Source organism: Microtus ochrogaster, chromosome 7 (assembly GCF_000317375.1).
Source record: "Microtus ochrogaster isolate Prairie Vole_2 chromosome 7, MicOch1.0, whole genome shotgun sequence".
Classification (NCBI taxonomy): Eukaryota; Metazoa; Chordata; class Mammalia; order Rodentia; family Cricetidae; genus Microtus; species Microtus ochrogaster.
This window is the reverse complement of record NC_022014.1, coordinates 27,577,930-27,599,659: the sequence shown is the minus strand read 5'-3', so window position 1 is coordinate 27,599,659 and position 21,730 is coordinate 27,577,930. Positions and strand designations below refer to the sequence as shown.

Genomic DNA, 21,730 nt, shown 5'->3' with positions numbered 1-21,730 from the left:
AAAAAAAAACAAAAAACAAAAAACAAAAAGATGATGGAAGAAAACTTCCCCCAAATTAGAAAAGAAAAGCCTGTACAGACACAAGAAGCACAGATATTACATATAGAAAGGATCTGGAAAAAAGTTTCCCATGACGTATTATTGTTAGAACACTAAATATTCAGAGCAAAGAGAGGGTATTGGAAGCTATAACAACAACAAAAACAAAAAACTCTAGTCAAATATAAAGGCAAACATATCAGAATAACAGCTGATTGTTCCATGGGAACTCTGAAAGCCAGAATATCCTAGAGCAATGCACTCCATATTTTAAAAGTGATGGATGTCAGCTTTGTCTTACTGTTCCCCATCAAACCATCTGTCATAGTTGAAGTAGAAAGAAAAACTTTCCACAGTACAAACAGGTTAAAATAATTCACGTTCGCCAATCCAGTCCTGCAGAGAATACTGGGATCAATACTTCTACTGAAGAGAATAATAATCATAATTAAGAGACAGTAGAAGGAAAATATTATTACTGAAACACACAATGTGAATAAGAGGACCAAAAACAGATTTATTAGATCAACATACATAGCTTTCAATAGTAACTTCAACAGACTTACTGACATCTATTCTCTCATAAAAGGCCAGCTTGATGGACTAAGAAAGGAAACCAGTCTTTCTGTTGTGTCTAATTACTTATCTTGGCTTTAAAGATAGGCAGCACCTTAAAGAGAAAGGATGGAAACAGTATGCCTAGCAAATGGACCGGGAAGTAAGCAGGTGCTGCTCTCCACTAACTGACAAAATAGACTTCAAACTAAAATGAATTAAGAGAGATAAATAAGGACACTTTATTATAATCAAAGAAACAACTAGCCAAGAAGACATTACAATCCTAAAAATGTACGCAACGAAGTCTGGTGCTTCCAGTTTTGTAAAAAGTGTGGTGCTAGAAGGAAAGCACAGACTGACATTAACCTATGAACAACAGGTGATTTCACACTCCACTTTCTCTACCACACAGCTCATCTGGACAAAAAGTGACAGAGAAACAGCATAATCAAATGACACTGTACATAAAATGGACTAGACAAATATCTACAGATTATTCCACCAAAACAACAAAGAATATACTTTCTACTCAGCAGCCCAAGGAAGTTTCTCTAAAACAAACCCACATCCTGAGATTTTTTTAAATTATAATACTCTTTGGCTAATGGCTCAGGTATATTCATAGTTAGCTCTTTACATCTTAAATGTATCAGTTTCTATTAATCTATGTATAGCCATGAGGGTGTGGCTTAACGATAATGTTCTGGCATCTTTCTCCTTCAGCAGCTAGATGGCATCTCTTTGTCTCTGCCTACTCTTTCCATGTATCTCTGTTCGGATTTCAGGCCTGGCTGTACTTTGTTAAACCATTGGCCAAAACATCATTATTTATCAACCAATAAAAGCAGCACATATACAGAAGGCCATCCCACATCATCTCCTGTTTTCTGTCTATTTAAAAAGAAACATTTTGACCCTAATGTAGTGAAATTACATATACAAAAATGGTTATTAAGCAAGAATTATTGTTACAATGTCTAGTCCATTTACATATCTATCATCTATCCTATTCTATCTTTGTGAGTCCTAAACTTTTATATCTAATTTATCTTTTATTAGGACTAAGGAAAACTACAATTATAACTAGCTAGTCTTCAACTCCAAAGATCCCAGAAGGATATAATATTATGTAAATAAATAGGAAGTGCATTGTAAGCACCTTTCAAACTCTAGAAATTACAGAGACAATTTGTTGGCTGAACAGTCAATCAAAGTTCTTCTGTAACACTGGGGCATTTATCTTCAGCATACAGGCCCATAATAGCTGACAGACATTTCAGTGAAACAGGAAATTCAAAGATCTATTCAACCTTGTACTGGCAAAATTTGTCACTTGCTTCCCTCTATGTCCTGCAGAATGTCTGGCAGTTCTTTCTGCAAAGCAAGAACCCTTAAGGAACATCCCCTCTTTTGGAAGCAAGAACCCTTAAAGACCATCCCCTCTTTTGGAAAATTCAGCAGTCACTTTTCTGTGGGTCTTGTATGTCCAATTCATACAGCTTGCTATCAAGGAGTCCAGGCAAGAGCAGTTTCTTACCAAAATGATTAGCTTTGTCGCATTGAAGACATACTCCATAATGAGATTCTTCAATGCCCATCAACCTCTCTGAAGTAATTGGTGCTGCCAGAAGCAGACATATCTCACTGTTGAGAAAAGTTTAAGTTCTTAAAATGTTTTAAAGGCCATTTAAATATTCTTTTTGTCTTTGAATGGTTGAAGTTATCTATCTAACTGAAATATAACTCAGGATATCAAAAAACCTAACTAACTTGACTAAATGTTTGCAGCTGCTTTGAGCATGTGACCCTCAGGAGTTCCTAATGACAGGGGAGTGGTTTCTGGTGGGTTTGCAGGGGCGTGGCTGTCATTGAAAGATCCCTATATAAGCTGCCCCTGGACACAATTAAGGGGGCATTCTTGGGAAACTTAAGGATGACCCGTGTCTCTGTCTGTGAGTCTATCTGTTTGTTTGTATGTGCTAAAAAAAAAACCAAAACAACAACAGCAAAAACAAAACAAAACAAAACAAAAAACTCCAGCCCCTTTCCCAGTTCACAAACTGTATGGTAGCGCATAGAGCTCAGATGGCTGTGGTGCGCTACAGTATATATGCGTATTTGCCCAAATGTATGAATGTGTACTAAGTTTGTACTTGGGATCCATTGAGGTCAGAAAAGAGTACTGAGTCTGGGACTTGAGTTACAGGTGGCTGTGAGTCACTGCGTGGATGCTCAGAACTATACCTTGGTCTTCACAAGAGTAATAAGTGCTTTTAACCACAGAGCAACTTCTTTAGTCTCTGCACCCACCACAGCATGTATTCTTCTTTTTATTTTGATAGAATCTGTCTATATCTCTGGCTGTCTAGACAGTCACTATGCAGACCAGGCTGGCATTGAACCCTCAGAGATCTGCCAGCCTCTGCCCCCCTGAGTACTGGGATTACAGACATGTGCTACCATGTCCCCTTCACCACAATATTCTTCACAGAAGTAGAAAAAGGTCTTAAAATTTATAAGGAGCCACAAAAGATCCCAGATAGCCAGAGGAATCCTGAGTAAACCAATGCTGGAGGGATTAACCTCCAGATTCCAAGATTTGTTACAGTGCTATAGATGAAATAAAAAAAATGGCAAGTGAATCGATAAATAGAAAATATTACATTAAGTATGATGAGCCAGACCTTGGAAGACACACTCATGTTCTCTCTCTCTTACTTGTGGTTCATAGCTCCAAATCTTCAGATGGTATTATGTAACCTGGAGTCATTGCAGAAACCAGAGAGGGGAAGAGGGATCATGCGGTGGAAAGGAGCTCTAGAGAGGGGAATAGAATGATAAGTTTCTATGAAGGGGGAAAATGAAGCATGGGGGCTTTAGCTGGATAGGAGAAGGGAGGATAATATCGAAGTAGAGGGAGGAAGGATAAAGAACACTAAGAATATCATTTAGGGAATCACATGGTTTTATATGTACTTAAATTACATACAGTACTTCTAAGTATATGTGTATACATACAAATATGAACACACATATGGGTACACACATTAATGTAGATATTCTTTTTGGGACAATATAGCTTAACCCAAACCCACAGACTGTCTACTACAACCTCTAGTGACAGGCATGAGAAGCCTTCTTTTGAGTTGTTAATCAAGGGAGTACAGGGGTCTCCCAAATAATAGAGGCTATTGCTGTTGCCCTTGTTTGCCCCTTAGAATTATGAGGGAAGTCGTTATTGCTGAAATCACCTCACACTTTGACACAGGACTTGGAGGATTCAAGGTCTTTCTGATCCAGAAGCCTTTTCCCTGATGACTAGCTTTCTTAGTTCTGGAAGAAACCATGTGAGTTGCCAAGGGTGGAAAGCAACCAATAGTTTTACTGTATTGGCTAGTTTTATATCAATTTTATAAAAGATAGAGTCATCAGAGAGGAGGGAGCCTCAGTTGAGAAAATGCCTTTATAAGATATGGTTGTGGGCAAGCCTGTGGAACCTTTTCTTAATTAGTGATTGATTGGGGAGTTTCCAGCATATTACATATGGTGCCATGACTGGGTTAGTATATTGGGTTCTAGAAGAAATCAGGCTGAGCAAGTTAAGAGGAGCAAACAGTGAGCACAATTCTATGGCTTCTGTATCAGCTCTTAATTTCAGGTCACAGTCCTGCTTGAGTTCTTATCCTGGCTTCCTTTGAGGATGAATTGTGATGTGGAAGTATAAGTTGAATAGCACCTCCCAATGGGGGTTTCTGTGGTAGTGGTGTTTCATCACAGTAACAGTAACCCTAATTAAGATACATACCTAGCTGTGAGACCGATGCACTACAACAATCAGCATGACAAGGTATCTCCAAAGGTACAATGGGGGCACTTATATCTTGGTGGTAACCAATAGTTTCCTAACTGGACTTAAAATCACTCAACAGGAAATAATGCCTTGTACTGTAGACCTAGCAAAGCATGCATGGCTAGTGAGGTCAAGGATCTTAGAGGAGACGCTGCTATTGTCACTTTACTAAACCACTGCAATCCCTCACTGCATTCTAAAGACTTGTGCTTATACCCACAGATCATCAATCAGCTTCTTTTTAAGCAGATGGAAACCATATATAATGTCACATCTAGTTAAGATGATTGGTGAGATAAACATCTCCAATCAACAACAAACCCCTATGCCTAATGCTCAGGGAACATGGTGGAAGGAGAAGAAGAAAAAGAGAAGGAGACGGAAGAGGAGGTGAACAAGAAGGAGGAGGAGGAAGAGGAGAAGGAGGTGAAGAAGGAGAAGTAGAAGAGGAGGAGGAGGAAGAGGAAAAGGAGGTGAAGAAGGAGAAGAAGTAGAAGAGAAAAAAAAGAAGTAGAAGAGGAGGAGGAGGAGGAGGAGGAAGAAGAAGGAAGGAAGGAAGAACGGAAGGATTTAAGAACCAGAAAACTAAGAAGTCTGCTGTAAGATTGTGTCTAAAGATATGGCAGGGAAGTTGTACCCTACGAACTCAACACTATGGCTGCTTAAAGAAGATATGACCAATGACAACAGTTGACATGCCATTGTGGATGAGGTATCCCATGGGGCCCCATCAGTGGATGAAAGCTGTGGTCACTTAATGACTGCTGAGAGGAGCATTAGTTTTCCCTAGGGATGACCTCTTAATGGTTATCCAGTATTAAGTAGTCTCCAGAAGCCCTATAATCATATACATACAAGCAACACTACATGAACTCAGAAGTTGTGTTTAAATATTTATTCGAATATTTACACGTGTGTGTGTGTGTGTTTGACTGTAACAATTAAAGCAAAAGAGGCCATGAATTTGAGAGGGAGCAGGTGGGGCCATCAAAAAAAGTTCTGAAAAATGGGAAAAAGCAGAACCTGGGTTTCCTAAGCCATCGCCCTGCCTGCCAGGGTCCTCTAATCCATGGGCTGTTCAGGTACAGCAACTCTTTAGTCCTCATGGCTTCACACTTGCTATTGTCATTCCTAAGGTTGCTGCACTGCATGGATGTTATTGCATTTATATGTGTCTGTAGATGCTTCAAGTTCTTATTTTTCTTCTTCCCTTTCCATTTTGAATGGGAAGTGATGGGACTGATTAAACCTGGACTACATTGTAGCACCCTAGATTCTACAAGTGTAAGGAATGCTTTTGTTAGAGTTTAGCTCAGGTTTCAAGGTGGCATCTCCTAGCACAGAGATGCAATATTTCTCAAGGTTAGGCTCTTAGCATCCAGAGCTGTACTTTTCTGACATTGGTGTGACTGTCCCCATTGCCCTCATGTCAGAGTGAGGGGGAGAGGGGTGTTAAGTGTGAATCGTGACATTGAAGACTGAATACAGTTTTTCAACTGTGAGCCTTCACTTCTCTAAGCCTTGCTCTTCTTATGGCCAAGGTGGGACATTAGCAGCCTCCCTCTCAAGAGTGTCGTAAGATTTAAGTGCAAGTGAGATACACGTGAAGCCCTGGGTACTAGGACTGACATGAGGTGGGTGCCCAACAAACATCTGATGACCCTCTGGTCACCTGGGAAAGTCAGTGATGTGGAATCCTGTGGTAATGGATTCTCCTGTCAATCAGGTCTCTGTCCAGAAAGCCAGTTGTGTTCTTGTGCCTGAGACCACAATGTTCTTAATTCCAAGAGCAGTGCTGGGCCCAACAGTGGGACTCTAGGAATAGGATCTCTAAGCTGCTCTTGAGGGTTCATCAGGTCCTGGGTGCTATGCTGGCACTTGGCCCAGGGGATTGAGTCTTTTGCTCATGTCTTTGTGCCACCTTAAGAAGCTCATTTCATGTGAGCAGAGTATTTAGATGTTTCACCAGTGGCCACCTAATCCCAGGAGTTTCTAAATTACTGTGCCATGGGTTAGAAGGAGGTTCCCAGTTCTCAGACACACCCTCTGATATTGGAAGATTGGGTGACTCTTGACCCGGAAACTCATGGTCTGGGGTGTGCCTGGATAAGCTTAGTGAAAGTTTGATTAGGGCTGTCCTAGGGAGAAACAACAGTGAAGAATTAATTTCTTCCCCAGTTTCCACTGTGCTTCAGACACAAATTCTGAACTCTTAGAATGATCCTGTGAGATGGGGCAATGGCTAACATCATCAATACCATAGGATGTAGAATCACCCAGCTGACAAGTCCCGGGTAACACTTGTGAGCAATAGGTTAGGCTAACCGAGGTGCCACCTTTATTGTAGGTGGCAACATTCCAAGGGCTGGAGTCCTGGACTGAATAAAAAGGAGAAACTGAGCTGAGCACCAGCAATCATCTCTCTGCTTTCCGACTAAACACAATGTGAGCAGCTGTTTCAGTCTCTTGCAGCTATGGCTTTCCTGCTAAAACGTACTGAATTCTTGATCTGTGAGCCAAATAAACCCTTTCTTTTTACAATTGCTTTTGTCAGACGTTTTGTTCCAACTAATACCTCTGAGGTACTAAACTTTAATAAGATCTCACTATGTAGCTCAAGTTATCTTGAGCTCAGGTTCCTCCTGTCTCTGTTTCCCCAGTTCTGGGATTACAAGAGTATGTCTGTGCATAGTTAATAATATTACTTTTAAGTCATATCATTTTTGTTAGTTTTTTTTCCCCTGAAACTTCTAGGTGGAAACAGCGTACATAAGGCAGAGAGATTCTGGTGAATGTCCTAGGACTGAGGTCTAGATTTCAAATAATAGCTGACAGTTACTAAGTGGCATCCTAAGGTGGATGGACATCTTTACCCTCAGGCACAGTTTCATAGCCAACAAAACTTGAGCACAGAAGTTCGGGATGCAGTGGAATTGCTTTAAATGGAACAACTGGGCAGCTGGGAACAGCGAGGGAAAGGGCAAGAGAGAGAAAAATGCTGGTGGAAGAATAAGAGGAGCCCTTGTGGAAACAGGGTAGCCTCTGCTACAATACCATCAGTGGAGTCTTCCCAAAGTCCACGTGCAATGGGCTTGTGCGAAGCATGAAGATGTGAGATCTGGACTTGTTATAGAGGTGGCAGTGGAGCCAACCGTGAGCAGTGTGAAGGCTCAGATGGTGACGACTGGATACAGATGGATAGAGTGACTTGTTCCATGTCACCCAGGAGGTGAAATACGGGCGACTACTGAGGGTAACGGAGTTTGACTCTGTGGTCAACATTTGCAAAGCTTAATGTGGGGTTGGGTAAGAATGGACTTTGAAGGGAAAAACAAGGGTTAGGTGTGGGCAGGATTTTCATAGAGCAGCAACAGGATGAAGGAGGAGGAAGTCATTTCTCAGGCTCCACATCTGTTTCTATGTGCTGTAAGCTTGGACAAGTTAACCTCTCTCTCTAGGCCCTGTGCACTGGAGAGAGGTGGCTACTTTGATGCCTGAGAGGGGGAAGAAGTGAGGGTCTGGCCTACGTAAGTGAGACTGAAATAAGGGGGTCAGTAGAAGAGCCTGGCTGAAGCTGAGGCAGGAGCCTCACCTTCCCACAGGCTCCATCTCAAAAGAAGAGACCTGCTTGGAGCTTCAAGACTTTCGTGACCTCTGGGATTTCAGTGCCTACTCAGATTCTAAGCTGAATTCTGGGTGTCAATTGGATAGGCTCACTGCTGACCCACAGGGTTTCAGTTTCCCCCATCTGTCAATGAAACTTCAGCATTGCAGATCCCAGAGAGGTCATTTCTAACCTATGACTCTTAGAATTCTACCATTGCTCCTCTACCCTTCCATTTAAGTCCTTCACCCCGGGTTCCCATACAGTTGGAGTCTCATTGGTGAATAAAAATTATCGATGTGGACTTGAAGTCTCATCCACAGCCCTTAGTTTAGCTTACGTTTGTGTCTGAATCCAGATTCATCAGAATTAACAAGTTTCCTTTTTGACATTTCAGAGTGTCTCCAAGATTCATGGCTTAAGCTCTGTGATTCCAGTAAGTGGGGCAGGCTAGGGAACCCAAAGTTAGCAAAGCTTGTGGGGCCAACAACTGAGGAAGAATATCCTGTGGGAAGGAGAAAAGTTGTGTTTTTCAGAGCAGCAGAGGTACAAGCAAGAGGAGCAAGGGTTGGTTTTACCTACTCACCCTCCACCCTTCTCCATAGTCTCATGGGGGAGAACGACCCTCTCACAAGTGCTGAGAAATGGTTCTGCAGTGAGTTCTTGAAGTTCACACACCTGCCCCGAGTCTCTATTACTCTCTGAGCCTCAGCTTCCTCATGTGGGGCTCTGAGATTTTGTCCCACAGGGTTACAAATTATAACAATAACAGTAGCAGCAATTGCTTGGGCTTGTCCTTACAATTATTGAACGTTTATTGAAGATTAGACAGTTTAATATTTAATGTGGATTTTACTTTACTGTCACAGCCCAAAGAGACAGGTGTTTGCTCTCCCATTTCCCAGGTGAAGACCTGGATGCAGAGGGTTATAAAGTGACTTGCTCATTGAGGTAGAGCCAGGACTGGAATCTGCCTCTGCCCAGATCCAAGGTCTGGCTTTGTAAGATCAGTGTCACCAAGCACCCCTTTGGGATTCGGCTTGAACCTTGTGTTCACCCATCTCAGAGCCCCTCGGAATGCCGGCCTTTCCCCCACTATAGCTCCTGAGTGCTCCTTTCCAGGGGCTGCAAGCACCACCTTGGGGCATGAGAAAGCAGGTGTACAAGAGGGTATGGCTTTAGGTTTCGTTTAGGGCCTTTATAAGCCTCCCATTCCAGCGAATCCTGGGTCTCGGACTCTTTTGACAAGAGGTTAGCCTGCCCATGAAAACTCTGGCAGGAGGGCTCAGTGGTGATGAAAGGAGTCATAGAAGTGGTGGCCTGGGGTCTTTGGTGTACTTACTTAGCAGTAAGTCCTCCTCTGACAGAGAAGAAGGACCTTGGAAGTGGAAGATCATCTGTTGACCCACATGCTGAGGCATCTCTGTGGCATATTCTGACTGTGCCTGAACTACTACTGTTGCAGGACAGCTCTCACATTCAATGAGGCAGGGAAGCTCCAACTGGTCCTGCTCCATGTCTCCCTTCTGTTGTTGCTCCAAGGGGGAGACCTGTGGATTCTTGTCTTTGCCGGACTTTTCAGCTCTGAAAAGGGTGTTTGATTAGAACTGATGTAGGAAAGCAGGAAATAGAAGAAAGAGCACAGAAACCTCTACAGGGACAGATGGTCCTCTGATCAGAGCAACTGAAGGACTCCAGTCCCTCCTGGGGATGGAGACTGTGTCTAGGTGCAGGGACTTGGGTTTTATGGGGGAAGAAAAGGAACCCTGGGAGGGAAGTTTATGAGTGGATGTGTTCTCCTCAGTTTCCTGAATGATGCCAGCAAATGTTCTTACTGTGTTTGCTTTCCTATCAGGCAGGCATGCTTATCATTAGGCTGAGACAGGGGCTTCACAGCTTCTCTAAGGTTTCTTCTTTAATGTTTAACCCTTCATTCCAGGCCCTGAAGACAGATAGAAAGAAGTGCATTAAGGTTTATCTCTCATTGACTGTTTTCTGTGGGAGGGGAATGGTAGAGGTGGGGCTACGATCTGTCCCTACAGTTTAAGGGGTCAGAAGTTAGGGTGACTTCATGTAGCAGGAAAAGAGTTTTGACTTGATCTGCTGCAGTGGATCCTGTGATCACTGTCATTCACTCCTGGAGAAACCTGTGAACACAGTTAATAGTCAGGGGCTATAGTGAGTAAGATGAGACCAAAGACAGGGGTCCCAGTAACTCCCCTAGCCAGGGTAGCCATTGTCCTACTGTGCACATAGTGCGGACAGTGATTTGATTCAGAAGGAACTCCCATGAAACCTGTAAAGTGCAGGGGAAAACTGAAAGAATGAGGATAAGAAGGAATGGAGAGATCAAAGGGAGAAGCCAGAGTGGGACAGAACCAGAAGAGGTCTGTCACTGAATATTTGTTTGTTTTTAAATTAAGTCTTGGCCCCTCTCTACCAGTTGGGTTTGTTGGTGCAGAATCCGCACTGTTCCTGGAGGAGGGCACAGTTCCCACCACCAGCAGCAGACAGGAGATCTAGGTCTCTAACTTTGAAGAACCACAGCAGCAAAGACTTGGCCCAGGTCTAGCCATGGAAAGTGATGGAGATGGGGAATGTGAAGGTGGCATCTGGAGAGTGGAGGGTGGGGAAATGGAGGGATAGGAAAGCAAGAGGATGGAAGGATGCAGGACATGGAGCACAACAGCTGGGAGGATTAGAGGATGCTAATCAAGGGAGAAGGGTTGGGGATGGAGGAAAGGGTGTTCGGATTACAGGGACAGGAGCTGAGCGGTTAAGGAGACAGGAAGGGAGGATGCAAAGATGGAACGTGCAGGACACTCACTGCTCTGTGTTCCTCATCCTCTTCCTTTTCTAGTGTTCCTCTCTAAGGAAATTAATCCTTCAGTCATTACTGTGACAGAGGGTGAGGAGGGGAGATTCAGCACAGAGGGGGACACAAGAGTTCAATCAAGCTCAGGCTAGGCCCTATGAAGGAATTTAGAAGTCTCCTGTCCCTGGGCACCACAAGGAGGAACAATGCAAAGCCAACAAAGCTGGAAGAATAAATTACCCGGAGAAAATCAAAGAGCCATATGGACAGTGTGGTGACTTAGAGTCACCCAAAGTCTTTCCAAGAGATCCCGACAAAAGGAAAAATGTAACTCTATTTCTGTGTCCTTGTCAGGAGTGGACTTGGTGAGATCTATCTGACACTGGAGCCAGTGCCTTGGAGGAATTGAAGTTGTAGCTTCTGGGGACCTGACTGTTCCCCCTGGGCTGTGGTTATCAATGTGTTTGAGGGGTTCTGTGTTTTTTGCACATTTTGTGACTAAGTTCTCTGCTGACCTTGGCTTTCTGCCCCCACCCCCAACTCCCCGATGTACTTCTTAATAAACTTGCTTAGCTTAATAAATCTGATTATGCAAGACTTGCTGGTTCCAGCTGCTGCTTTTGTCTTCGCTATTTCTTCTCCCCAGTCTTTCCGTTTAAAAGATGACCCTTAATCCTGCAGGTTCATGTCAGACCAGAGAGAGGAGGGTGCAGGATAGGCTATGACAGGAGCAGACACAGGAAGCATACTGGTGAATTAAGCAACATCACCCCAGAGCTGGCTTGCAGACTCTCCAAGCAGGGCTGGACCCTGGGTCCTGGCTCTCAGGTCCCCCATGTCTGCCACAGTATACCTTAGTGCAGTCAGGCCAGAACTTATCAAACACAAATGGTTTGGTAGACTCTGTTGTTCTTACTACTCACCCAGCTCTTCTAAGGGGCTGTGTGTGTCCCTCGATGAGGTTGCTCAGCTAGGAAACCTGTTGTTTGAAAGTGAAAGACTCTGGCTCCTCCAGGAAGTAAGGCATTAGAGAGTCTGCACAGCTGGTTGTCTTCTGAACTCTGGAAGTAAAGGTGGAACATTATCTAGCTCATTTCCTGATGTGAAGTCTCTTCAGGTGCCTGGGCTGAGGAGTCAGGTTTAAAGCTTCATTCAGGCCTGCAGAGGCCCCGCCTCCTAAGTGCAGAACTCATGTCTCCGCCTTACTTCATTTATCTTCTAATGCAGTGTATTCCAGTTTCGCCAGCAAGTCCCAATTCAGCAAAAGGTCCTTGATTGTGGTGATATTCTGTTTGTGATCTAACAAATAAAGCTTGCCTGAAGATCAGAGTATGGAGCTAGCCAGCAGTTAGCCATAGAGGCCAGGTATTGGTGGCACAAACTTTTAATTCCAGTACTCAGGAGACAGAGGAAGATGGATCTTTGTGAGTTCAAGGCTACCCTGGTCTATGTGAAAATTGATTCAGTCTAGAAGAGAAACTGAGAGAGCCAGTGACGGCTCCCAGCTTTTATTCCAGTACTTGGGAGTCACACACCTTTAATCCCTGCACTAGGGAGGTGGAAACAGGAAGGGATATGACTGGACATAGTCAGGAATATAAAGCAGGAGGAGACAGGAGCCGGGATCTAGTCTGAGGATATGCTGTGTAGTACTCCATTGTGTAAATGCACCACATTTCCATTCTTTGGTCAAGGGGCATTTAGGTTGTTTCCAGGTTTGATGTGGGAGTGTCATATATCAATCTGTTGGTTTCATTGGTTAAGCAATAAAGAAACTGCTTGGCCCTCATAGATTAAAACATAGGTGGGAGGAGTAAACAGAACAGAATGCTGGGAGGAAGAGGAAGTGAGCTCAGACTCGACAGCTCTGCTCTCTGGAGCAGAGACGCCATGCTCCCGTCTCCTGGGCAGACGGGGATAGCTCTGCTCTCTGAGGCACACATGATGAAGCTCCGACCCAGGATGGGCGTAGGCTAGAATCTCCCTGGTAAGCCACCTCGTGGGCTACACAGATGATTAGAAATGGGCTAGTCCAGGTGCAAGAATTAGCCTAGAAGAGGCTAGATAGAAATGGACCAAGCAGTGTTTAAAAGAATACAGTTTGTGTGTTGTTATTTTGGAGAATAAGCTAGCCAGGCGGCCAGGGTGCTGGGGAAGCAGCCCCGCCGCTCTTATTACTACACAGGTTCTGGCTATGACAAACAATGCTGCTATGAACATAGTTGAGCACATGTCCTTGTGGTATGGTTGAACATCCTTTGAGTATATACCCAAAAGTGGTATTACTGGGTTTTGAGAAAGGTTGTTTCCTAATTTTCTGAGGAATCACCATACTGATATTCAAAGTGACTTGCACTCCCACCAGCTTGCACTCCCACCAGCAGTACAGGAGTGTCTCCTGTACACCACATCCTCTCCAGCATAAGTTATCTTCAGTGTTTTTGATCTTGGCCTTTTTTACAGGTGTTAGATGGAATCGCAGAGTTCTTTTGATTTGCATTTCTCTGATGGCTAAGAATCTCATAAGTGGTTTTAAACATAAAGCAAAGATAACCAGCCTGCAAATCACAATCCCAGAGAACCTAGACAACAATGAGAACCCTAAAAGAAACATACATGGGGTTAATCTACATGGGAAGTAGAAAAAGACAAAATCTCCTGAGTAAATTGGGAGCATAGGGACCATGGGAGAGGGCAGAAGGGGAGGGGAGAGGAAGGAGGAAAGCAGAGAAAAATGTATAGCTCAATAAAAACAATAAAAAAATTTTAAACACAGAATAACAAGGTTTATCTCAGCTTCTTGGTAGTCACATTTTTTTTCAGATGGGCTCAGTTTGCTCGTGGCAAGTATGGATCTTGGTTTATTGATACAAATTTAAGGTCAATTTTGTTATACATATATTTGTGCTCTTGATTAAGGTATTTTGTTTGTGCAGCTCATTTAAAAATGTAATGTATAATTAAGAAATACAGGTTAATAGATAGTCATCTATAACAGTCAAGCTTGTAGTCATGTTAGTTATGTTTTCTAGATGTACACACACACACACACACACATTTCAGATGGATAGGCATTCTTCAAACCTTTCAAAGACTCATGGAATATGGCATTTAAAATGTCTTAAAAACTTAGGACTCTTTATGACAATGAGACATGTCTGCTTCTGGTAGCACTAATCTACTTTAAGAGGATAATGGGTATTGAAGAAGCTCTTTATGGAACTGGTTAACCATTTGGGCAAGAAATTGCTCTTTCCTGGACTTCTTGATGGTATGCTCTATGAACTGGACATGCAGGACTAACAGAAAATTGACTGATGAACTTGATTAAAAGTAAGACAGTTCTTCAGTGTTCCTGCTTCATGAAAGAGTCTGCCAGACATTCTACAGGACACAGAAGAAAATGACTTACAAACTGCCAATGTAGGTGGAACTGTCTTTGAAATTTCCTGCTTCATGACAAAGTCTGCCAGATGCTATGGGACTGTTGTCTAAAGATGGATGTCCCAATGTTACAAAAGAACTTTGGATGACTATCCAGGCAACAAGATGTCTCTATTAATTCTAGAGTTTTGAAAGTTGCTTACAATGCACTTCCTGTTAACTTAGGAATATTATATCCTTCTGTGGTCTTTGATGAAATCAAAGAATAGATAGTTATAATCATAGCTTTCCTTAGTTATGATAAAAGATAAAATAGATAAAAATATTGTATTTGTAATTCTTGCTAGATAACTTTGTTATATGTAATTTTACTGTGTTAAAGTTAAAACTTTCAATTTTATTTGGACAGAAAAGGGGAAATGGTGTGGGAAGTCCTTCTGTATATATATTGCTTTTTATTGTTTAATGAATAAGGTTGTTTTAATCCACAGCAGGGCAGAATAGAGAAAGGAGGGAATTCCAAGCAGATAAAGGAGAGAAGAAGGCAGAGACAGAAGGACACCATGTAGCTGCCAAAGGAGAGTGATACTCGCCCTTGGGAAAATTACCAGTAAAATACAAGCCTCGTGGTAAAATACAAAATAATAGAAAAACATTAATTTAAGATGAAAGAGTTAGTTAATAAGAAGCCTGAGCTAATATGCTGAGTAGTGTTTTAATTAATGCAGTTTCTGTGTGATTATGTGGGGCTGGCTAGTCAGGAAATGAACAAGAAGACTCTGCCTACAAATATGCCAGCTTCTCAGAGAAATGGGACTCAATCTACCTCAAGATCTAGCTGTACCAATCTTGAGTATATACCTAAAGGATGCTCAATCATTCCACAAGGACACTTGCTCAACTGTGTTCATAGCAGCTTTATTTGGAACAGCCATAACCTGGAAGGAACCAGATGTACCTCAATTGAAGAATAGATAAGGAAAATCTGGTATATTTAAACAATGGAATACTACTCAGTAATAAAAAAAACAATGACCACATGAAATTTGCAGGAAAATCATGGAATTAGAGAAAATCATCCTGAGTGAGGTAAACCAGAAATATATAAACAAACATGGTATGTTCCCACTCATAAGTGGATATTAGAGTAAAGTACAGGATTACCAACATACAATTCACAGCCCCAGAAAGGCTAGATAACAAAAAGGGCCCAAAGAGGGATACATGGTTTTCCTTGGGAAGGAGAAATAGAAGTGATCTCCTGGGTAAATGGGTGGTGGGGTAATGGGAACTTGAGGGGCAGGTTGGGCATGTTATTATCGGAAGGTGGTTTGGGGACTGGACAGAGGGGAAGCCTTTGGGGGGTTAGGGAGAAACATGGTGCTGGGGAAACATCCCAAGGATGAGACTCCCAGCAATAGTGGAGAAGGTGCCTGAACTAACCATCTACTCTAATCAGATTGGTGACTACCCTGATTGTCTTCAGAAAGCCTTTATCCAGTAACTGATGGAGAGATCCATAGCCAAGCACTGGACCAAGCTCTGGGAGTCCTCTTGAAGAAAGGGAGGAGGGATTGTACAAGTCAGGAGAGTCACATTCATAATTGGGGAATCCACAAAGAAGCTGATCTGAGCACACAGCAGCTGATGGACTCTGGATCAACAGTTAGGGAGCCTGCATGGGACCAACCTAGGCCCTCTGCATGTGTGACAGTTGTGTAGATTGGTATGTTTGTAAGGCTCCTAGCAGTGAGATCAGTACCTGTCCCTGTAGCTTAGCTGGCTTTTGTAAACCTATTGCCCATGCTGGATTACTTTGCCCAGCCTTGATACAGGGGGTGCGGGGGGAGCTTGGTCCTACCTCAATTTGATATACAATGCTTTGTTCAAGCCCATGGGAGACCTGTCCCTTTCTGAATGGAGTAGATGGGAAGGAGGTAGATGGGAGTCCAGGGAAGGAGAGGAGTGGGAGAAAACTGTGGTTGGTATGTAAAATAAATGAAAAAATGTTAACTAAATAAAGTTTTAAAACAAGAAAAAAAAAGAAATAAACTGGGATCTCCATCAATTATGCAGTCTTAGATATTCGCTGAGAACGTGCAGAATGAAGTGAAATCTTTCCTCCGGACAGGTGACACATTGACCGTACCTCCCAACACTCTTCTTTCGGTTTCCACTCTCCACCTGTGTCCTCTATCCTGGTCACAGGGCTGGGCATCTGTAGCCCGCACCACTGCAATGCCTTCCCAGAGGTTCCTCTATTTGTGTGCTTTCATTGCAGTCAATTGCTTACATAGTAGCTGCTCTTAAAATCTGAGTCCAGCCAGGCTGTGGTGGCACACACTTTCAATCCCAGCACTCGGGAGGCAGAAACAGGTGGGCCTCTGTGAGTTCAAGGCCAGCCTGGACTACAGAGTGAGTTCCAGGACAACCCTGTCTCAAAAAAGCATAAATCAAAACAAAACAGAATAAAAAAGCAAAACAATAAAACCTCCTGAGTCCAACTTATACTTTCTCTGCTCAAGGCCTTTAATGTCTTTCCATTTATTTACAGCTAGAGATAAACATGGTCTATAGGGCTTTGCTGTGGCCCCTGGCATCTTCTAACCTTCCTGCATCACTCTCTCTGCTCACTGGAGGCCAGTGGCTCTCAAACCCAGTGTACTCAAATATCACGCAGATTCCATTAAACGGAGCTAGCGGCACTTGAGAGATTCTTTCTTCTGATGCAACAAAGGAGTGACACCAATAAGCTACATTTCCAGGGAGCTTCTTAGTAATTCTGATGTTGTGGATTCATTTCCAAGGAGCTTCTTGGTAACTCTAACGTTGTGGATTCATGAGAAGCACTGCTGCACACACACTGGGCTTTCTGAACGCCAGAGGAGCTGAACTCCCTCTTAGGGAGTCTCTACCTCTGCCTGGAACGAATATACATATCTATGTTCAGACAGGCTGGTCTTGGGAGCACAGAAATATATTGTAACTTTGCTTGTAAGTACTTATCTAGTCCCAAGACTTGGGAAGAATTAGGGGATGTGGCCTAGTTGGAGGACTGTGTGCTACTTGGTGTAGGCTTTGGGGTTTGAAAAACCCATGCCATTTCCTGGTTCTCTCTCTCTCTCTCTCTCTCTCTCTCTCTCTCTCTCTCTCTCTCTCTCTTTCATATTTCTGGAACAGATGTAAACTCTCAGATACTGCTCTAGTCCATGCCTGCCCGCCTGCTACCATGCTTCCCATCATGGTGGTCATGGACTCTCACCCATTGTAACTGTGAGTACCAAATTAAATTATTTTTTAACAAGTTCCCTTGGTCATGGTGTCATTTAAATATAAACATAAATAAATAGTAAAACACCCCATCTTTGTTTATTTCTCAATCTTCAAGGATTTGTGACTTCTTGTCATCTTGATGTTTATTACTTGATTGGTGCATGGATTTCATTTGGGACATTTGAATTGTGTCAGTAAATAAAACTCAGACGTCCGAGCCTGAGAGAATCATCATTATAAGTTGTAGAGTGAAATATAACAGGGAGTCATACTCAGAAACACCCAATTAAATCAGTCATGTAGGGAGTCTCTCCTTTCTCAGAGTTTCTACGGGTATACTACTACTATATACTTTCTCTAAGGGGCGAACCCTGATCAAATGCATGAGTGCCATCTAGTGGTAGCAAAGCAGGATGGGAAAAAAAGCAGGAAATTAAGGTGATAAAGGTTAATTGGGCTTCTTACTTTTGAGTCTGGTAAAGTCCATTTCACCAGCTAAAAGTAAAAAAAAAAAATGATAGTAACAAAATTCACTGTGAAGGTTGCTTCTATCAAGCCAACATTCCTTTTGTCTACAGATAATTTGAATAAGAGTGTCAAAATAACACCAAATCATGCTTAAAGCCTAAGCATGAAAGACCTTTGAGTAGGGCCTTCGTATTTTCCTTTTCTAAACTTTCATCTGGGAATATCACAGATAAAATCATGAACTTTGCAGAAAAAAAGTCAACTGCCTTGTGCAACCCTTGTGACCTGTGGTTTTACCTTGTCAGCTGTAGTCCTGTTCAATGCACCCCCAAACCAACCTATGATCTCATTTTACTGGGGGCAGGGTAAGAGCTCGGAGAAAGGGAGAGAGAGAGAGAGAGAGAGAGAGAGAGAGAGAGAGAGAGAGAGAGAGAGAGACTTTAAGTCATGAAAATTGTATATTGACCTTTGTTCAGCCATGCAGGTGTTGTCACTATTGCTGAAATGAAACACCATGAAAAAAAACAACCTGGAGAGGAAAGCATTTATTTACTTTGCACTTCCATGTCATAGTCCATCACTGAAGGACAGGAATTCAAACATGGGAGAAACCTGGAGGCAGGATCTGATGCAGACGCCATGGAAAAGTGTTGCCTACTGGTTTGCCTTACAGAAACCACTAGAAGGAAAACCTCAACCCAAGGAAGCCAACAACACCCACAATAGCATAGACATCTAATAACCCTTCACCAACCTAACTCAAAGAGGGGAAACACACAAACACTACCACCAAAAAAAAGCTGCAATATGGAGACTATTCAGCAGCCCCACAGAGCAAATGGAAGTCCTTATATTTGTAGTCTTTAGGGGAGACAAATATCTGAGATTAGAAAGAAGGATTTCTGAATTTAGCAGTTTAGTAAAGAATATTATTATATGAAGCTTTAATTCGGGATGCTAGTCCTATTGTTTCATCATCACTCACCCGGAGATGATGCATGCTAGAAACATAGCAGCATAGAGAAACAGGGCGTAATTGATCCCCTCTGGCTGTCTGAGGAGTCTTCACATTGATGTCCCCTAGTGGCTGCATTCACACCAGAAGTGAATAAGGGTACCGTTCCCACCACATCCATGGCAGCATCTGTTGCCATTTGTTTCTTTGATCTTGCCCATTTGACTGGGGTAAGATGAAATCTCAAAGTTGTTTTGATCAGACAGAGGACTGGTGTCCAAAATATATTTTTTTTAAAAAAATGTAAAAAACTAGACAGCAAATTATAAAATAATCCAACCAAAACATGGGTCTAAACAGAGAATTCTCAACAGGATTGCAAATGGCCAAGATACTTAAGGAATTGCTCAACATCCTTAGCCATCAGGGAAATGCAAATTAAAACGACTCTGAGACACTATCTTACACCTTTCAGAATGGCTAAGATCAAAAACAGCAATGATAGTTTATACTAGAGAGGATATAGATTAAGGGAAACACTACTCCATTGCTGGTGGGAGCAAACTTGTACAGCCACTTTGGAAATCAGTGTGGCAGTTTTTCTGAAAATTGGGACTCAATCTACCTTAAGACACATCAATGGCACTACTCATATCACAAGGACTTTGCTCAACTGTATTCATAGCAGCATTATTTGTAATAATCCAAACCTGGAAACAACATAGGTGCCCCTCAACCAAAAAATAGATAAAGAAAATGTGGTACATTTACACAATGGAGTACTACTCAGCGATAAAAAACAATGACATCTTGAGATTTGCAGGCAAATGTATAGAACAAGGGAAAAAAACATCCTGAGTGAGATAACCCAGACCCAGATAGACAAACATGGTATGTGCTTACTCATAAGTGGACATTAAACATAAAGCAAAGAATAACCAACCTATAGTCCATGATCCCAGAGAAGCTAGATAACAAGGAGAACCCTAAGAGAGACATACACGGAGCCCCCTGGAGTGGGGAAAAAGTCAAGATCTACTAAAAAAAAAAAGGACTATGGGGGAGGGGGAGAGAAGGGAGAGCAGAAGGGAGAGGGGAGGGGAAAAGGAGAAGAGGGAGAACAAACTAGATGGTAGCATGTAGAAAAACACAAATAGATCTATATATCACCCTGCACAAAACTCAAGTTCAAGTGAATCAAAGACTTCAACATAAAACCACGCACAGTGAGCCTTGTAGAAGAGAAAGTGGGAAATGGCCTTGAACACATTGCAACAGGAGACAACTTTCTGAACAGAACACCTATAACCCAGACACTAAAATCAACAGTTGATAAATGAGACCTCATGAAACTGAAAAGCTTCTGTAAAGAAAGGACACTGTCAATAGGACAAAGAGGCAGTCTGTAGAATGGAAAAAGATTTTTTTTATCAATTCCACATCTGAAAGAAGTCTAATATCCAAAATATATAAAAAGCTCAAGAAATTGGATATTATAAAACAAATAATTAAATTAAAATAGGGTACAGATCTAAACAGATAGAAGAATCAAATAATTGAGAAACACTTAAAGAAGTGTCCAACATCCTTAGCCATTAGCAGAAATGTGAATCAAAACTACCTTGAGATTCCATCTTACACCTGTCCAAATAGCTAAGATCAATAACACAAGTGACAGCCTATGGAGACGATGTGGAGTAGTAGGAACATTCCTCCATTGCTGTTGGGAGTGCAAACTTGTGAAGCCACTATGGAATTCAATATGGCAGTTACTTAGAAAATTAGGAATTGATTTAACTCAAGACTCAGTTATACTACTCTTTGGCATGTACCCCAAGGATGCTCCATCAAGGATACTTGCTCAACCATGTTCATTGCAGTTTTATTCATAATGGCTAGAAACTGGAAACAACCTAGCTGTCTCTCAATTGAAGAGTGGATAAAAAAAATGTGGTATATTTACACAATGAAGTATTACTCATGAGTTAAAATAAAACAGTATGAAATTTGCAGGTTAATGGATACAACTAGAAAAAATCATCCTTGGTGAGGTAACCCAGACTCAGAAAGACAAATATTATATGTATTCACTTATATGTGGATATTAGCTGTTTAGTAAATGACAATCTAGTTACAATCCACCCACCAATAGTTAGGTAAAGAGGAGGGCAATGAGGGGTGGGGAGCTTAGTTCTCTCTTGGAAGGGGAAATAGAATAGATTCTGAGGGGAAACTGGTTAAGATATAATGTATAAGAGAAATTTTAATTTTAATAATAAAATAAAATCTAAAAAGTTCAGTGTGTGTGTATGAATGTATGATATGAAGAACTGATATATAATCAACAGATCTTAAATCTTTCTTTCATGGATTCCATCCATCTTCCTGATAGTGGTCAAAGGCAGATTTTTTTTTATTGAAAAGAAAATTTCCGCCTCCTCCCAGCCTCCTCCCACTCCTCTCCCCCTCCCCCCACTGCTCGCCCCCTCCCTCTCCAGACTGAAGAGCAGTCAGGGTTCCAGGCCCTGTGGAAAGTCTAAAGTCCTCCCCCATCTGTCCTGGTCTAGGAAGGTGAACATCCAAACTGGCTAGGTTCCCACAAAGCCAGAACATGAAGTAGGATCAAAACCCAGTGCCATTGTCCTTGGCTTCTCAGCAGCCCTCATTGCTCACCATGTTCAGAGAATCCGGTTTTATCCCTTGCTTTTTCAGTCACAGTCCAGCTGGCCTTGGTGAGCTCCCAATAGATCAGCCCCACTGTCTCAGTGGGTGGGTGCACCCCTT

General features: G+C 42.3%; 1 protein-coding gene across 1 annotated transcript in view; it reads right to left on the bottom strand.

Moving 5' to 3' along the window:
- LOC102001620 (NACHT, LRR and PYD domains-containing protein 1a-like) overlaps positions 1–21,730 on the bottom strand; it is a 148,433-nt gene that overhangs the window by 82,439 nt on the left and 44,264 nt on the right. The window contains exons 5-6 of the mRNA XM_013347045.1: positions 9,394–9,635; positions 8,392–8,556 (exon numbers count right to left, since the gene is read on the bottom strand). Of these exons, the coding sequence (XP_013202499.1) occupies positions 8,392–8,556; positions 9,394–9,635 (407 nt within the window). The remainder of the gene's footprint in view (positions 1–8,391; positions 8,557–9,393; positions 9,636–21,730) is intronic.